This window comes from Lithobates pipiens, unplaced genomic scaffold, assembly GCF_037356315.1.
Source record: "Lithobates pipiens isolate NorthernLeopardFrog02 unplaced genomic scaffold, aLitPip1_a1.2 Scaffold_16, whole genome shotgun sequence".
In the NCBI taxonomy this organism is placed as follows: domain Eukaryota; kingdom Metazoa; phylum Chordata; class Amphibia; order Anura; family Ranidae; genus Lithobates; species Lithobates pipiens.
The window spans coordinates 428,261,883-428,276,788 of NW_027507748.1; the positions used below are offsets into that span (position 1 = coordinate 428,261,883).

At 43.4% G+C, this 14,906-nt stretch overlaps 1 protein-coding gene across 5 annotated transcripts in view; it reads left to right on the forward strand.

Moving 5' to 3' along the window:
- DMD (dystrophin) overlaps nucleotides 1–14,906 on the forward strand; it is a 3,436,004-nt gene that overhangs the window by 2,292,806 nt on the left and 1,128,292 nt on the right. For all 5 annotated transcript variants that reach the window (XM_077482558.1, XM_077482560.1, XM_077482557.1 and 2 more), the window contains one exon: nucleotides 1,090–1,310. In XM_077482558.1, the coding sequence (XP_077338684.1) occupies nucleotides 1,090–1,310 (221 nt within the window). The remainder of the gene's footprint in view (nucleotides 1–1,089; nucleotides 1,311–14,906) is intronic.

A 14,906-nucleotide genomic window follows, 5' to 3' on the forward strand; every position in this document is an offset into this window, starting at 1 on the left:
TTTTAGGGTAGAACATGTACCATGTTCCCACTCCTGCAGCTGCTCTCTGACTTGCTGCCTCTAGTGACAGCAAGCCAGCTATCTTCTCCCCGATCTCGTTGTCACTATTCAAAAAAAAAGAAAACGAGGCTGTGCAGGGCTCCACCTGTTTGGCTGCATCATTCATTAACAAAGTTCTGTAAATGGGAGAACTACAACTACTGTCAGCCTTTGCGGATGTCGGCTTGTAGTTCTCTAGATCTGCTGATTGCGGGTGCACCTAGGCACCTAGTAAAGAAAATAATAAATGTACATTTTTTTTACCTGCAAAAAGATGTGCATGAATATTTTATTTTATTTTTTTATATTTATTTTTTCTGTAAATAAAAGATCATTACATTGGTTAATGAAGCAATCTGCATTGTATGTACCCAAATACTTTTTTCCACCTTGTAGATACTTCAGAAATTGTGCAAATGCATACAAGATGAAATTCAGGCGGATGATTTTTTTGAACTTACTAAAGGGCATCAACAATCTACCATCTATAATATAACTTGCTTTACAGCAAAGCACATCATTTAAGTCATGGAACAAGCAGATAAGCAAATAAAAATGTAACAAATATAAGATATCTTATTCATAAAATAAACTTGTCTAGGGTGCTACAGTGTATCACTAGAATTTTTAACATCTTTGCATATGATCTACATGTAAGAGACACTTTCTAAAACAGGCAACTGTAAACCAGAATGGCTGAATTGAGTGATCTACTGAATAGGGCAGAAGACCAGAAGAATATGGGAGTTTACTTTTGGAATATAATTCATTTATTATATGAGATGTTTATTGAAAGCACAGAAGTAAGGTAAATCAAGGGCAGGAAATAGAACATTTTTTTTAGATAGATATTTAAAGATCATATGTTTAAACAATGAACTGTTCTTTGCTCCCTTTTGGCCTGTTAAATATAACATTGAAAGTGTTTTTACTTTTCCTGTTCAATAAGTTCAAAAGATAAATATATATATACAAGCATACAAGCTGAAGGATACAAAAATGGTACAATATGTTTCTAGTCATAAATAAACACAAAATATTTTTTTTCAGGTCCTGAACAAACAACCTCTGTGGTTACTCAGACTCTGGTAACAACAGGAACAGCAGATATGCCATCTTCACTTCTCTTAGAGGTCCCAGCCTTGGCTGAATTCAACAAGACATGTGCCGAACTTAAAGACTGGCTCACTCTTCTTGACCGCGTGATAAAGGCGCAAATTGTAACAGTAGGAGATGTGGAAGAAATTAATGAAATGATTATCAAACAAAAGGTAAGTGTTATTAATGCAATTTTGTTAAATTTGTTTTATTGAACATAAAATCTAGATCTGTATCGCATTTGAATCATGATGCTCAAATAGTTCAAGTATCTTTCATTTTAGCGATAACCTGAGAACCTTTGCTCTCTTGTCCCTGTTGCTAAAGAACACTGTTTTACCACTCATAAAAATTAGGTACAAAAACCCCGCGCTATTATTTATAAAATATAAACTACCATAACAAATAATTAAAAACCATGAAAGAGCAGCTATCCCTCCACAGTGAAATCACCACACTATTATCACTAAATGTATACCTATTAACAACGAAGCGCTCCTTACTAAATGATCAAATGTGGACTCAAAGGTGCTTATAAACAATTAAGCTCATACATTTGTAAATTGTGTAAATTTAGGAGCTTTGTTATTTATATGCACATTTGTGACCACATTTGATAATTTTATTAAGAAGCGCTTCACTGTTTATAGATATTCACTGTTTCATCCATAGATGAACTTGCTATTGTTTTTTAGTACAGTATACACATGTTGATTTTACTATAAGCCCGATCATTAAATTATGAACTGAACTGATAGCTAATACCTTAGGTACAAAAAGTATTGGCACTCAAACTTAATACTCTCTTACCAAAGAAATATGGGAGTATGGAGGAAGAGTGGGAGTGCCTTTGTCCCAAACTATATAAGAAATATCTCTGTAGTTCTTTTCCAATACCAATGTTATGTTCTTACATCAATGCTGTGTCCAGTGTACACTGTTTCTAGCCACAATGTTTTTTTAGGATGTTTTATTAATGTTTCATGTTATAATAAAGCTTTGTTTTTTTTCAATATTGTTTTGGAACAAGGAGGGTATCTTTTCTTCTCATATCAAAGAGTACCAACGCTAACATACAGTAGCTGTAAAAAAATTCACTTTTTACTGTGCTATTCACATGACCAATAGGATGTATTATTAAACATGAGTGCACATGAAGACAAATTAATAGATATGAATGAACCAGCTTGGATAAGTCACAAATACAGACTTGCCTCTGAGCTAACAAGTATTGATTCAGTTTGCCAGATTTGCTAAGCAAATGAGTAAACCTGATCCAGTACGTTACTTATCAGTTCACTTTCCTGACCCTGTTCTTATTAGGCCCCTCACATCATAGGAGACATGAATTCTTGTCCCATAACCCACTTTAGCCTTAAAGTCGGCTTTTCAGCAAGTTTCCAAGTCTCCATGAATACATTCCTTAAAGTGGAAGTAAACCCTTCTATCGTTTTCAGTCAAGGAAGCTGCCATCTTGGCCTCTAATAATTCTTCAACTGCCATAATGCTGCACATGTGATCAGTTATGACATCAGCCATTGGATGTTTTGAAAGTTTGGTTGAGAGTACAGCCAGTGTGAAAGTTAGCATTTCCGGCATGCTGGGAAAGTAAGTGTTTTTTGAAACTGGGTTTACTCCCGCTTTAAATGTCACAATACACAGTAATGACCTGTACACATGGTCGGAAATTCTGATGGAAAAAGTCCAATCGGATTATGTTGTCGGAAAATCCGATCGTGTGTGGGCTCTATCAGACTTTTTTTGTTGGATTTTCTGATGCACAAAGTTTGAGAGCAGGATCTAAAATTTTCCAACAACAAAATCTGAACGCATAAATTCCAATCGTGTGTAGACAATTCCGATGGACAAAGTGCCACACATGTTCAGAATAAACTAAGAGATGAAAGCTATTGGCTACTGGCCCGTTTATAGTCCCGATGTACGTGTTGTACGTCACTTCATTCAGAATGATCGGATTTTCCAACAACTTTGTGCGACCGTGTGTATGCAACACAAGTTTCAGACAAAATCCATAAGAAAAAATCAGACAGATTTTGTGGTCGGGATTAGGGATGAGCTTCGTGTTCGAGTCGAACATACGTTCGACTCGAACATCGGCTGTTCGCCCGTTCGGCGAATTCCGAACATTATTCCAAATTCGTGTGGCGCTCACGGCCCACAATGCACTGCGATGGTGCAGTGCATTGCTGGCTCATGATTGGCCAAGCATGCACTGTGACACCGCATGCTTGGCCAGTCACAGCGCCAGCAGCGAGGAGAGCCATGATTGGCCCATCATAGCTCAGGCTGTGTAGTACACGCCCCACACTATATAAGACCGCTAGCGTGGCGGCCTTGTGTAGTGTGTTGGCGTCTGAAGCAGTTAGTGGGTGTTCTGTGTACCTTCAACACAGTATACACCGATCGTTAGCGGCCGATTTTTCGATCTTGCTCTTCTGTAGTGGTTGTTGTCTGCGTGCCCTGACCGCAGTATACACCGCTATATTCACCTCACCTATATAGCTAGTGATATATCTATCTTTTATAATAGAGCTTGCAGTCAGTGTTAGGAGCTTGTGCGTGCTGTCTGCGTGCTCTGTACCCAGTACACACCGCTATATCACTTACATAGCTCTTCTCTATTTGAGCCATCTGCCATCTGCAGGAGTTATTGTAAGTTGTGTGTGCCTCCAGCACAGCACAGTATACATCTGTATTTACCCTTTATTGCTGGTGTTCTATAATAAAGGCATCTGCAGGAGTTAGTGGGTGTTGTGTGCCTCCAGCACAATATACACCTGTATCGACCCTTTATTGCTGTTCTCTAATAGAGCCATCTGCAGGGCTTAGTGGGTGTTGTGTGCCTCCAGTACAGTATACCCCTTTATCTACCCTTTATTGCTGGTGTTCTATAATAAAGGCATCTGCAGGAGTTAGTGGGTGTTGTGTGCCTCCAGCACAATATACACTACCCAACTGCTGTTTTACCCAACTCCCTTCAGGCCATTACCATGTCTGGAAGGCCAGCAAGGAGAGGCAGACAGGTGCGAGCCGATAAAAGAGGGCAAGCAGGCTCTGTGTCTAGAGACAACAGTGCTGGTCGTGGACGCGGTGCATTGTCATCAGCACGTGGCCATGAGACACGCTTGTCCTTCTTTTCGGCAGCTGGACATGTTGAGCCGCAACATGCCAATGACTTGGTAGAGTGGATGACCAAGCCCTCTTCATCCTCCTCATCCTCGCTCACCCAGTCTCAGGGTACTAGCAAAGCAGCTGCCAACGCATCGTCTTCCCTCGTCTCAATGTCATCATCAGTGACTCCTTCCCTAGACCCACCACGTCCTCCTGAGGAGTCTCCTGAACTCTTTGAGCACAGTGTTGGGTACATGCTCCAGGAGGATGCCCAGTGTTTTGTAGGCTCTGATGATGACACTCAGCTAGAGGAAGGCAGTAGCATGAATGCAGAGAGAGGGGATGCTCAAGAAGGACAGCAATCTGGCAGTCATGTTCCACAAGCTGCAGCATACTGCCAGGTTTGCTACAGCGATGAAGAGGGAGGGGATGATGAGGGCACTGACTCCACGTGGGTGCCTGGTAGGAGAGAGGAGGAGGAGGAGGAGGAGGCACATGTCCAACGAGGCAGGATGCCCTCCGGGGGCCAGCTTAGGGGCAGCACACCAACTGAATCACACCGCAGAGCTCTGCCTGTGCAGGGCGCTGCCTCTGCGCGTTATTCTAAAAGTTCTTTGGTGTGGGCCTTTTTTGAGACAAGTGCATCAGATCGCACCGCTGCTATTTGCAACATATGTCTCAAGCGTATCTCGCGTGGCCAAAACATCAGCTGCTTGGGCACCACATGCTTGACCAGACATATGTAGACCTGCCATGCAGCTCGTTGGCAAGCATACCTCAAAGACCCACACCAAAGAACAAAGCGGACCTCTCCTTGCTCCTCATCAGCTGGCATCTCCAACCCCACTTGACCTTCAGTCCTCTCTGAAACCTGCTCTGAGAGGAATCAAGGTGTAGAATTAGGTGTGTCACAGCCAAGTGCTTCCGGGCATTCTGCTAGCAGTACACCCACGTCCGATTATAGCAGGCAAATGTCCCTGCCCCAGCTGCTGGACCGGTAAAAGAAGTTCACTCCCAGCCATCCCCATGCCCAGCAGTTGAATGCTAGCTTGGCTAAATTGCTAGCACTTCAACTGCTGCCTTTTCAGTTGGTAGACTCGGCCCCCTTCCGTGAGTTAGTACAATGTGCGGTTCCTCATTGGCAGGTCCCCAAACGCCACTTTTTCTCACGGAAGGCGATTCCGGCTCTTTACCGGCATGTGGAAGGCAATGTCCTTGCCTCGCTGGACAGGGCGGTCAGCGGTAAGGTGCATATTACCGCTGACTCATGGTCCAACAGGCATGGACAGGGACGTTACCTGTCTTTCATGGCCCATTGGGTCACTCTTCTGGCAGCTGGGAAGGATGCAGGACAAGGTGCAGTAGTGTTGGAGGTTGTTCCGCCACCACGCCTCCAAAATGCTACTATTGGTTGTGACACACCTCTCTCCTCCACCCCCTCCTCTTCTTCTTCCTCCATGGCCTCTTCCAGTGCTCTGTCCTCAGAACCAGCGGTGCTCTGTAAGCGTTCCAGGGGCTACGCAAGTACGCAGGCAAAACAATACCATGCCGTGCTTGCGCTGGTTTGTTTGGGGGACAGGAGCCACACTGGGGCGGATGTTTTATCAGCTCTGCAGGGCAGGCCGAGAGGTGGTTGACGCCATGCCAGCTTAAGCCAGGAATGGTGGTTTGCGACAATGGCACCAACCTCCTCTCCGCCCTCCGACAGGGACAACTGACCCATGTGCCCTGTGTAGCTCACGTCCTTAACCTGGTGGTGCAGCGGTTCTTGGGCAGGTACCCGGGCTTACAGGATGTCCTGAAGCAGGCCAGGAAAGTCTGTGTGCATTTCCGCCGATCATTTAATGCCTGTGCTCAGCTGGCTGAGCTCCAAAAGGAGTTGAACCTGCCCAAGAACCGCCTTATATGTGACATGCCCACCAGGTGGAACTCAACGTTGGCCATGCTGCAGCGGCTGCACACGCAGCAGAGGGCCATCAATGAGTACCTGTACGACTACGGCACCAGGACAGGGTCAGGGGAGCTCGGTTTTTTTCTCACTACGCCAGTGGGGCATGATCAGGGATGCATGCACTGTCCTGTCACCGTTTGAGGAGGCCATAAGGATGGTGATCAGTGACAGTGCATACATCAGTGACACTGTACCTCTTGTCCACCTCTTGGAGCATAAGCTGCGTGGAATAATGGACAGGGCACTTGAGGCAGAACAGAGGCAGGAAGAGGAGGACTTCCATGCCTCTCAAGGCCCCCTTTATCCAGACAGTGTTCCTGCTGTGCCACCCATCACACAGGAAGAGGATGAGGAGGAGGAAAAGGAGGAGGAGGATGATTGTGTCAGCTTGGAGGTGGAGGCTGGCACTCAGCATCAGCAGCAGCAGTCTTGTAGGGATGATTTACAGTCCCAAGAAACACGTGGACTTGTACGTGGCTGGGAGGAGGTAGCTGCGGATCATGTTGTCCTTAGTGACCCAGAGGACTCCGGACCGAATGCCTCAGCTAACCTACGCTGCATGGCCTCCCTGATCCTGCAAAGCCTGCGGAAGGATCCTCGTATTCTTCGGATCAAGGAGAGGGACCATTACTGGCTGGCCACTCTCCTTGATCCACGGTACAATGGTAAGGTTGCCGACCTTATCTTGCCATCGCAGAGGGAGCAGAGGATGAGACATCTCCGGGAGGCCTTGCAGAAAGGTCTGTGCAACGCGTTCCCAGAGACTGGGAGGTTACAAACTCCTGGTCCTGGACAACGTGTTGCTGAGGCATCGGTCAGAAGGAGCGGTGGAGAAGGTGGCCGTCTGACTGATGCTTTCAGACAATTTTTTAGTCCGCAGCCCGAAGGTATGATCGGTTCCAGCAACCATCGCCAGCGTCTGATTTACATGGTGCAGGCATACCTAGGGGCGAGGTCAGACTTGGACACCTTTCCCACCGAAAATCCTATGGCTTACTGGGTCTTGAGGATGGATCACTGGCCAGAGCTTGCACAGTATGCAATTGAGCTACTGGCCTGTCCTGCATCCATCGTTCTTTCGGAGCATACCTTCAGTGCTGCTGGTGGCTTTGTTACCGATCACAGGGTGCGCCTGTCCACCGAATCAGTTGATCGACTGACCTTCATCAAGATGAATCAGTCTTGGATCACCCACAGCTACCAAGCACCTGATGCTGATGTAACCGAATATTTTTTTTTTAAATATCACATCCCTTCAAGACTGCCTATGCTGATGCTGAGTGACTGTCCAGTTATGTTGATTGTCTATCCTCTTCCTCCTCCGCTGATGTGTTGGAAGAACATTTCTGGTTCTGGGTGATGCCATCAGCCCAATTTTTCTGCCCCTGTTTAACAGGGGGGTTTAATTACAATTTTTGATGCAATGCTTTGCAGCAGGGCTAATTCCTGCAATAAAACTAGAGTATATGGGAGAGGTTGCAGTGTCGTGGCACCAGCACCAGTGCCTAAGGCCCAATTTTTCTGCCCCTGTTTAACAGGGACATGTAATTACAATTCTTGATATAATATTTCACAGGAGGGCCCGTTCCTGTGCCCACCCAGAGTAACTGTGAGGACTTATAGTGTTGTGGCACCAGCACCACAACCACCAAAGGTCAATTTTTCTACCACTGTTCAACAATGGCATGTAATTACAATTCTTGATATAATCGTTCACAGCAGGGCACTCCGGCGCCCACCAAGAGTCACTTTGAGGGCTTACAATGTTGTGGCAAAACCCCTTGTTCCACAATTTCTGCAGAGCATATAGGGCAGGCCCCTACTTTCAAACATCCAACTTACAAACATCTCCTACTACAAAACAAATTATACAGGGGTGATAACCCTTCCCTATGTTTTCCAAAAAGCTTAAAAATAGTTTTTTTGACTGGAGCTACACTTTAAAAATGTACCAGTTGAAAATTACAAACAGATTCAACTTAACACAACAAACCTACACAGTCCCTGTCTTGTTTGCACCGCCTGTATACTGCTGTTCTGAGTATATAGGGCCTGGGGGCCACACGCATTTCCTTTTTTTAATATGGGTACGGGGTTCCCCTTAATATGCGTACAAGACCCAAAGGGGCTGGTAATGGGCAGGGAGGGCTACCCATGCCATTTTTCTCAATGATTTTCAACCATATTGCAGGAACCAGATATAACATTAAAACCGCAAGCAGTTTTAAATGATGTTATTTCCGTTTATGTCATTTTGTGCAGGGACTGTTCTAAACACGGGAAACACGTGGCACTTCACAGGCATACCACAGACACCCCCCAGGCACGATATTTAAAGGAATATTTCACTTTTTTTTCACTTTAATCGTCATTACAATCAGTGCTCTCGCCAAAACGGACATTTTTAAAAACATTTTAGGCATTAACCCATGTCCCCTGGGGCAGGAGCCAGGTCCCCAAACCCTTTTTAGGACAGTATCTTGCATATTAGCCGTTAAAATTAGCACTTTTAATTTTGAACGTTCGAGTCCCATAGACTTCAATGGGGTTCTAAAGTTCATACGAATTTGGGGTCCGTTCGAAAGTTCTGGTGCGAACCGAACCGGGGGGTGTTCGGCTCATCCCTAGTCGGGATGTCCGACCATGTGTACAGAGCATAACAGTATAATTCTCGAGAAAAGCTGTGCCTTTTATCAGCTTTGAGCTTCCGTCAAGTGATTACTAGTCTGATGCAGGCCAGGGGAAGCATTTCCTCAGTCTCTTCTCTCCCAGTGATTAGATTGCAGCACTGTAGCTTTGTAGCAGGTCCAATGGTAAGAGGTTACAACAGGGCTGATCTGGGTCAAATATTTTTGAAATCAGGCAGAACTGCACAGACACTCTGACTTACATTCAAGATGCTGACCCTGAATAACTTCTAAGTAAAAGTGGCTCTGTCCTTTTGGAGGGAAAAGCAGATGAATATACTGTGGTGTCAGGAGGATTACTGCAATCCATGGGCATGGAAGAAATTGCCTGTAATTAATATGATGCTAGTTCCACGTTAAAAATCAGGATCCCCATGTTGGAACTATTGTTACTGCTGTTTATTCTGCATACAGTGTTGGAAAATTGTTTAGGAGGAGAAAGCACAGGTGCCAATCTAAGTGTAGCACATTAGTGAGTTTTAATACACATATAGATAAGGGTACTCACAAAAGTAAAAGATCAGTAGGCATTGAGCACAACAGTGTCAACGTCTAGGGAGAGGGTCCATCTAAGAGGCTTCTGTGGTGGGTACTCAGAACATGCCATGCCAGGGGATGCTGACGCTTCCTGGACTCTGGAACGCACAAGGAGCCAGATATGATGTCACTTCCGGACCATCATATCTGATGTTAGGAGACCTTGGATATAGCCATTTTGTATGAGGGCTTTTTTATACTGTAGAGACGCTGCTGCTGGGTCTTAAAGAGGGATTCCACCAAAAAAAAAAATATTAAAAGCCAGCAGCTATAAATACTACAGCTGCTGACTTTTAATAAATGGACACTCACCTGTCCCGGGTTCCAGCGATGCCGGCAGCCGAGGCCGATCGATCGCTCGGCTCTCGGCTGCTGCCGCCACCATTCTAGGCGAGGGAATCAGGAAGTGAAGCGAATCGGCTTCACTTCCCGGTTCCCTACTGCGCATGCGCGAGTCGCGCAGCGCAATAGGAGATCTCTGCGCTGTCACTGGGACCCGTGTGTGTCCCAGCAGACAGTGCGGCAGGGCAGGAAATGGCGTAGACTCCCGTGGGAGTCTATGCCCGGAAGTGGGTGTAAATACCTGTCTTTGACAGGTATCTCCACCCCCCTCCCCCCTGAAAGGTGTCAATTGTGACACCGTAGTGGGTGGGGATCCGATCAGCGGAGGTTCCACTTTAGGGTGGAATCCCGCTTTAAAGTCCCTCTGTTTTTTAAAAATATATATACACACGAAACATGCTGACCATAACCTAACATATATACAAATACTTTTAGACAATGTGTAAAAATGTATAAGATTAGATAAGCTAAATCATTAAAAACATTAAGCATGAAGTTAAAGCAAAAAATGAATGTCGATAAACATGATAGAAACATGAAAATGGGTGATAATAAATTAAAATAAATGCATTTATAATAAAAATAAATATAGAAATAAATCTAAAAATAAAATAAAGAAAAAATAGAAATAATGATAAAAATAAAAATAAAGAAAAACATTATATAATATAAAAATAAAAAATATATAAATTAAAATAATGATGAAAGAAAGTATTAAAAATTAGTACATAGAGAGTGAAAGTGTGGTCAAAGGTCATGAATAGTAATGGCGGAGTAGGCCACAAGTAAGGATGAGCTTCGAGTTCGAGTCGAACTCATGTTTCTACTTGAACATTGCCTGTTCGCCTGTTCACTGAACAGCGAACAATTTGGGGTGTTCGTGGCAAATTCGAAAAGCCGCGGAACACCCTGTACAAGTCTATGGGAGAAATCTAAAGTACTAATTTTAAAGGCTTATATGCAAGTTATTGTCATACAAAGTGTTTGGGGACCTGGGTCCTGCCCCAGGGGACATGTAATGTAATTCCCTTCAGGTCTGGTATGGATATTAAGCGGAACCCCGCGCCAAATAAAAAAAAATTACGTGGGGTTCCCCCCAAATATCCATACCAGACCCTTCAGGGTTCAGGTCTGGTATGGATTTTAAGGGGAACTCCACGCCAAAAAATAAAAAAAAAATGGTGTGGAGTTTCCCCTAAAAATCCATACCAGACCCTTTATCCGAGCACGCAACCTGGCAGGCCACAGGAAAGGAGAGAGCGCCCCCCCCCCCTCCTGAACCGTACCAGGCCACATGCCCTCAACATCCCCATGTTGATGAGGACAAGGGCCTCAATTCCACAACCCTGGCCGGTGGTTGTCGGGGTCTGCGGGTGGGGGCTTATCAGAATCACAGCCCCCCTGTTTGAAATGGTAAGAGGGTACAAAAGTATCCCTACCATTTCACAAAGAAAGTGTAAAAAATAGTTAAAAAAGACACACACACCGTTGCAAAAGTCCTTTTTTTTTAAATAAAAAAAATTAAAAAAAGATTCCAGTGGTGGTAATCCACTCTTGCTATCCAGCGATGGCTGATCTGATCTGGAGACACTTATCTGAGGAGGGCATGGCCACCCATCACCTGACCCTGCCCCCTCTGACGCAAGGGGAAACCCGGGCTTCCCCAGTGATGTACGGGTGACCCCGCCCCCTCTGATGTAACACAGTTTTCCGTTAGCCACAAGTATTTCATATGGATATCAAGGAGCTGAAGACATTCTGTGATGTTAGGGGTGATACAGAGTTACATAGTTACATGGTAGGTGAGGTTAAAAAAAGACATCAAGTCCAACCTATGTCTGTGATCATAGGTCAGTATTACATTGTATATCCCTGTATGTTGCGGTCAATCAGGTGCTTATCTAATATTTTTTTGAAACTATTGATGCCCCCCCCCCCCCACTGAGACCACTGCCTGTGGAAGGGAATTCCACATCCTTGCCGCTCTTACATTAAAGAACCCTCTACGTAGTTTAAGGTTAAATCTCTTTTCTTTGAATTTTAGTGAGTGGCCACGTGTCTTATTAAACTCCCTTCCGCAAAAATGTTTTATCCCTATTGTGGGGTCACCGGTATGTTATTTGTAAATTTAAATCATATTCCATCTTCTCCAGAGAGAATAAGTTCAGTGCTCGCAACCTTTCTTCATAACTAATATCCTCCAGACCCTTTGTTATTTTTGTTGCCCTTCTTTGTACTCACTCCTTTTCCAGTACATCCTTCCTGAGGACTGGTGCTCAGAACTGGACAGCATACTCTAGGTAAGGCTGGACCAGAGTCTGACAGAATTATCACTTTATCCCTGGTGTTAATCCCCTTCTTAATGTATGTCAATATTATGTTTGCTTTGTTAGCAGCAGCTTGGCATTGCATGCTGTTGCTGAGCCTATCATCCATTAGGACCCCCAGGTCTTTTCCATCCTAGATTCCCCCAGAGGTTCACCCCCTAGTGAGTAGATTGCATTCATATTTTTGCCACCCAAATGCATTATTTTGTACACCCTATTAATTTGTTTAGATCTTCTTGTAAGGTTTCCATATCCTGCGGAGAAGTTATTGCCCTGCTTAGCTTAGTGTCATCTGCAAATACAGAGATTGAGCTGTTTACCCCATCCTCCACGTTGTTTATGAACAAATTAAACAGGATTGGTCCCATCACAGAACCCTGGTGGACCCTAATTCCCACCCCTGATCATTACGAGTATTCCCCATTTATCACCACCCTCTGAACTCGCCATTGTAGCCAGTTTTCAATCTATGTACTCACCCTTTGGTCCGTGCCAACGGACCTTACTTTGTAAAGTAATTTTTTATGAGGAACTGTGTCAAATTATTTTGCAAAATACAGATACACCATGTCTATAGGCCTTCCTTTATCTAGATGGCAGCTCACTTCCTCATAGAAGGCTAATAGGTTGGTTTGGCAAGAACAATTCTTCATGAATCCACACTGATTACTGCTAATGATACTGTTTTCATTACTAAAATTTTGTATATAGTCCCTTATTATCCCCTCAAAGAGCTTGCATACTATTGATGTTAGGCTAACTGGTCTGTAATTCCCATGTATGTATTTTGGCCCTTTTTTAAATATTGGTGCTACATTGGCTTTTCTCCAGTCAGCTGGTACCATTCCAGTTGTCAGTAAAAATTAAGAACAATGGTCTGGCCATTACTTGACTGAGTTCCTTAAGTACCCTCAGATGCAAGCCTGCTGGTCCTGGTGATTTATTAACCACTTAAGCCCCGGTCAATTTTGCAGGCCAAAGACCAGAGCACTTTTTGCGATTCGGCACTGCGTCGCTTTAACCTTAAATTGCACTATTTTTTTCCTCAGTTTAGGCCAATATGCATTCTTCTACATATTCTTGGTAAAAAAAAAATACACAATAAGTGTTTATTGATTGGTTTGCGCAAAAGTTATAGCGTTTACAAAATAGGGGATAGTTTTATTGCATTTTTATTAATTATTTTTTTTACTAGTAATGCTAGCGATCACCGATTTTTATCATGACTGCAACATTATGGCGGACACATCAGACATTTTTGACACATTTTTGGGACCATTGTCATTTATACAGCAATCAGTGCAATACAAATGTACTGATTCCTGCGTAAATGACACTGGCAGTTAAGGGGTTAACCACTAGGTGGCAGTGTATGGGGTTAAGTGAGCCCTGGGGAGTGTTTCTAACTGTGGGGGGCATGGCTGTGTATGACATGTCACTAATCTCTGCTCTGATCACAGGGAGCAGAGATCAGTGACACGATCGCGGGTATCCCGGGATCTGGGGGCCCCCTTATTAAAGGCATGAATATTTATCTCTAATTGCTAGCATTGAGTTAGTAAATACCGTTATTCTTTGCTTGACTCCTACCATAAAACTTTTTAAAATACCTTAAAGTTAAAAGTTTGTGCACATCATTTACAAAACATTGCATACATTTTCAAAGTCAGCACAGAATGTTTTTTTTTTCTATCCCTAGACCACAAAGAAAATGGAATGTTTAATGATGTAGTAACTCATTAAGCTTTCATAAAATGTGTTATTTTTTTCTATATGTTAATGTTTGCATCTAGCCATTCATCAGTTGTTATATGTCTATTTCTTATACAAACGTGTCTGATAGATTTTTACTAAAATATAATGTAATGTGTTTTTTACCCATATTTAGCCCAGGTTCACACTCAGCTGAACTTGCACAATTTTACTGCCGCATTTCAATCCCGATTTCGGCTGTAATTTCACAGACATCTGTGTGGGTGTTTGCACAGATGTCAATGGAAATTGCACCCCGAAATCACAAAAAGTAGTACAGAAACTACTACTTGAAATTGGTGCGGTGCTGCAAATGCAGCGTTGCACTGATTAGGACAGTGCCATTGACGGCAATTGCCACCGATTTGACATGGAATTTGACATGTTAAAATCGCACCAGTGTGAACCAGGGCTAAACATCACTTTTAGCCATGTGACTGGAATATTGCTGGAAATAAATGGTCATTATGGCAAATCAGGATCATTAAAGCTTAGTGAGTTAATCCTAATGACAGGTATTAAATTGCACATTTCTCAAAATTACTAATTCTGGCAGGCAGTATTTTTTTTTTCTCAATCCCACTGCCTCGTTCATTGCACAAGCAAAGACTGTAGCAGTTTCATAAGATGCAATTAAAATGACCTTTTCCTCTGTTAAGGTTTATATCTCAGGTAATTTGTAATACTGGAGAAACCATGAGAAACACATTGACAATAAGGTCACGTAAGGGTCTTTTACACATGATTTGCAGTAGAGTATACCAGTCTTGCTGATTTGCCATGTTGTTAACAAAAATGTTCTATCTGAACCTCTCACCTTATTGTAAGTATGGTATTGTGGAGATTACTGATGCATGCCCCACTGCTAGTAATACAAACTGTCTTGTTTTCTCGCATGATGCATCCAACTAAAATTGTCTCACATTTGTTCTGCATAGTAATAATATGCCCCTAGGTATTTTGAAAATGTAGTAGTTAGTACATTTTCTGAGCATTATTAAAACCAAGATATTTACCTGCATTTTCTTACATTGCTATTCA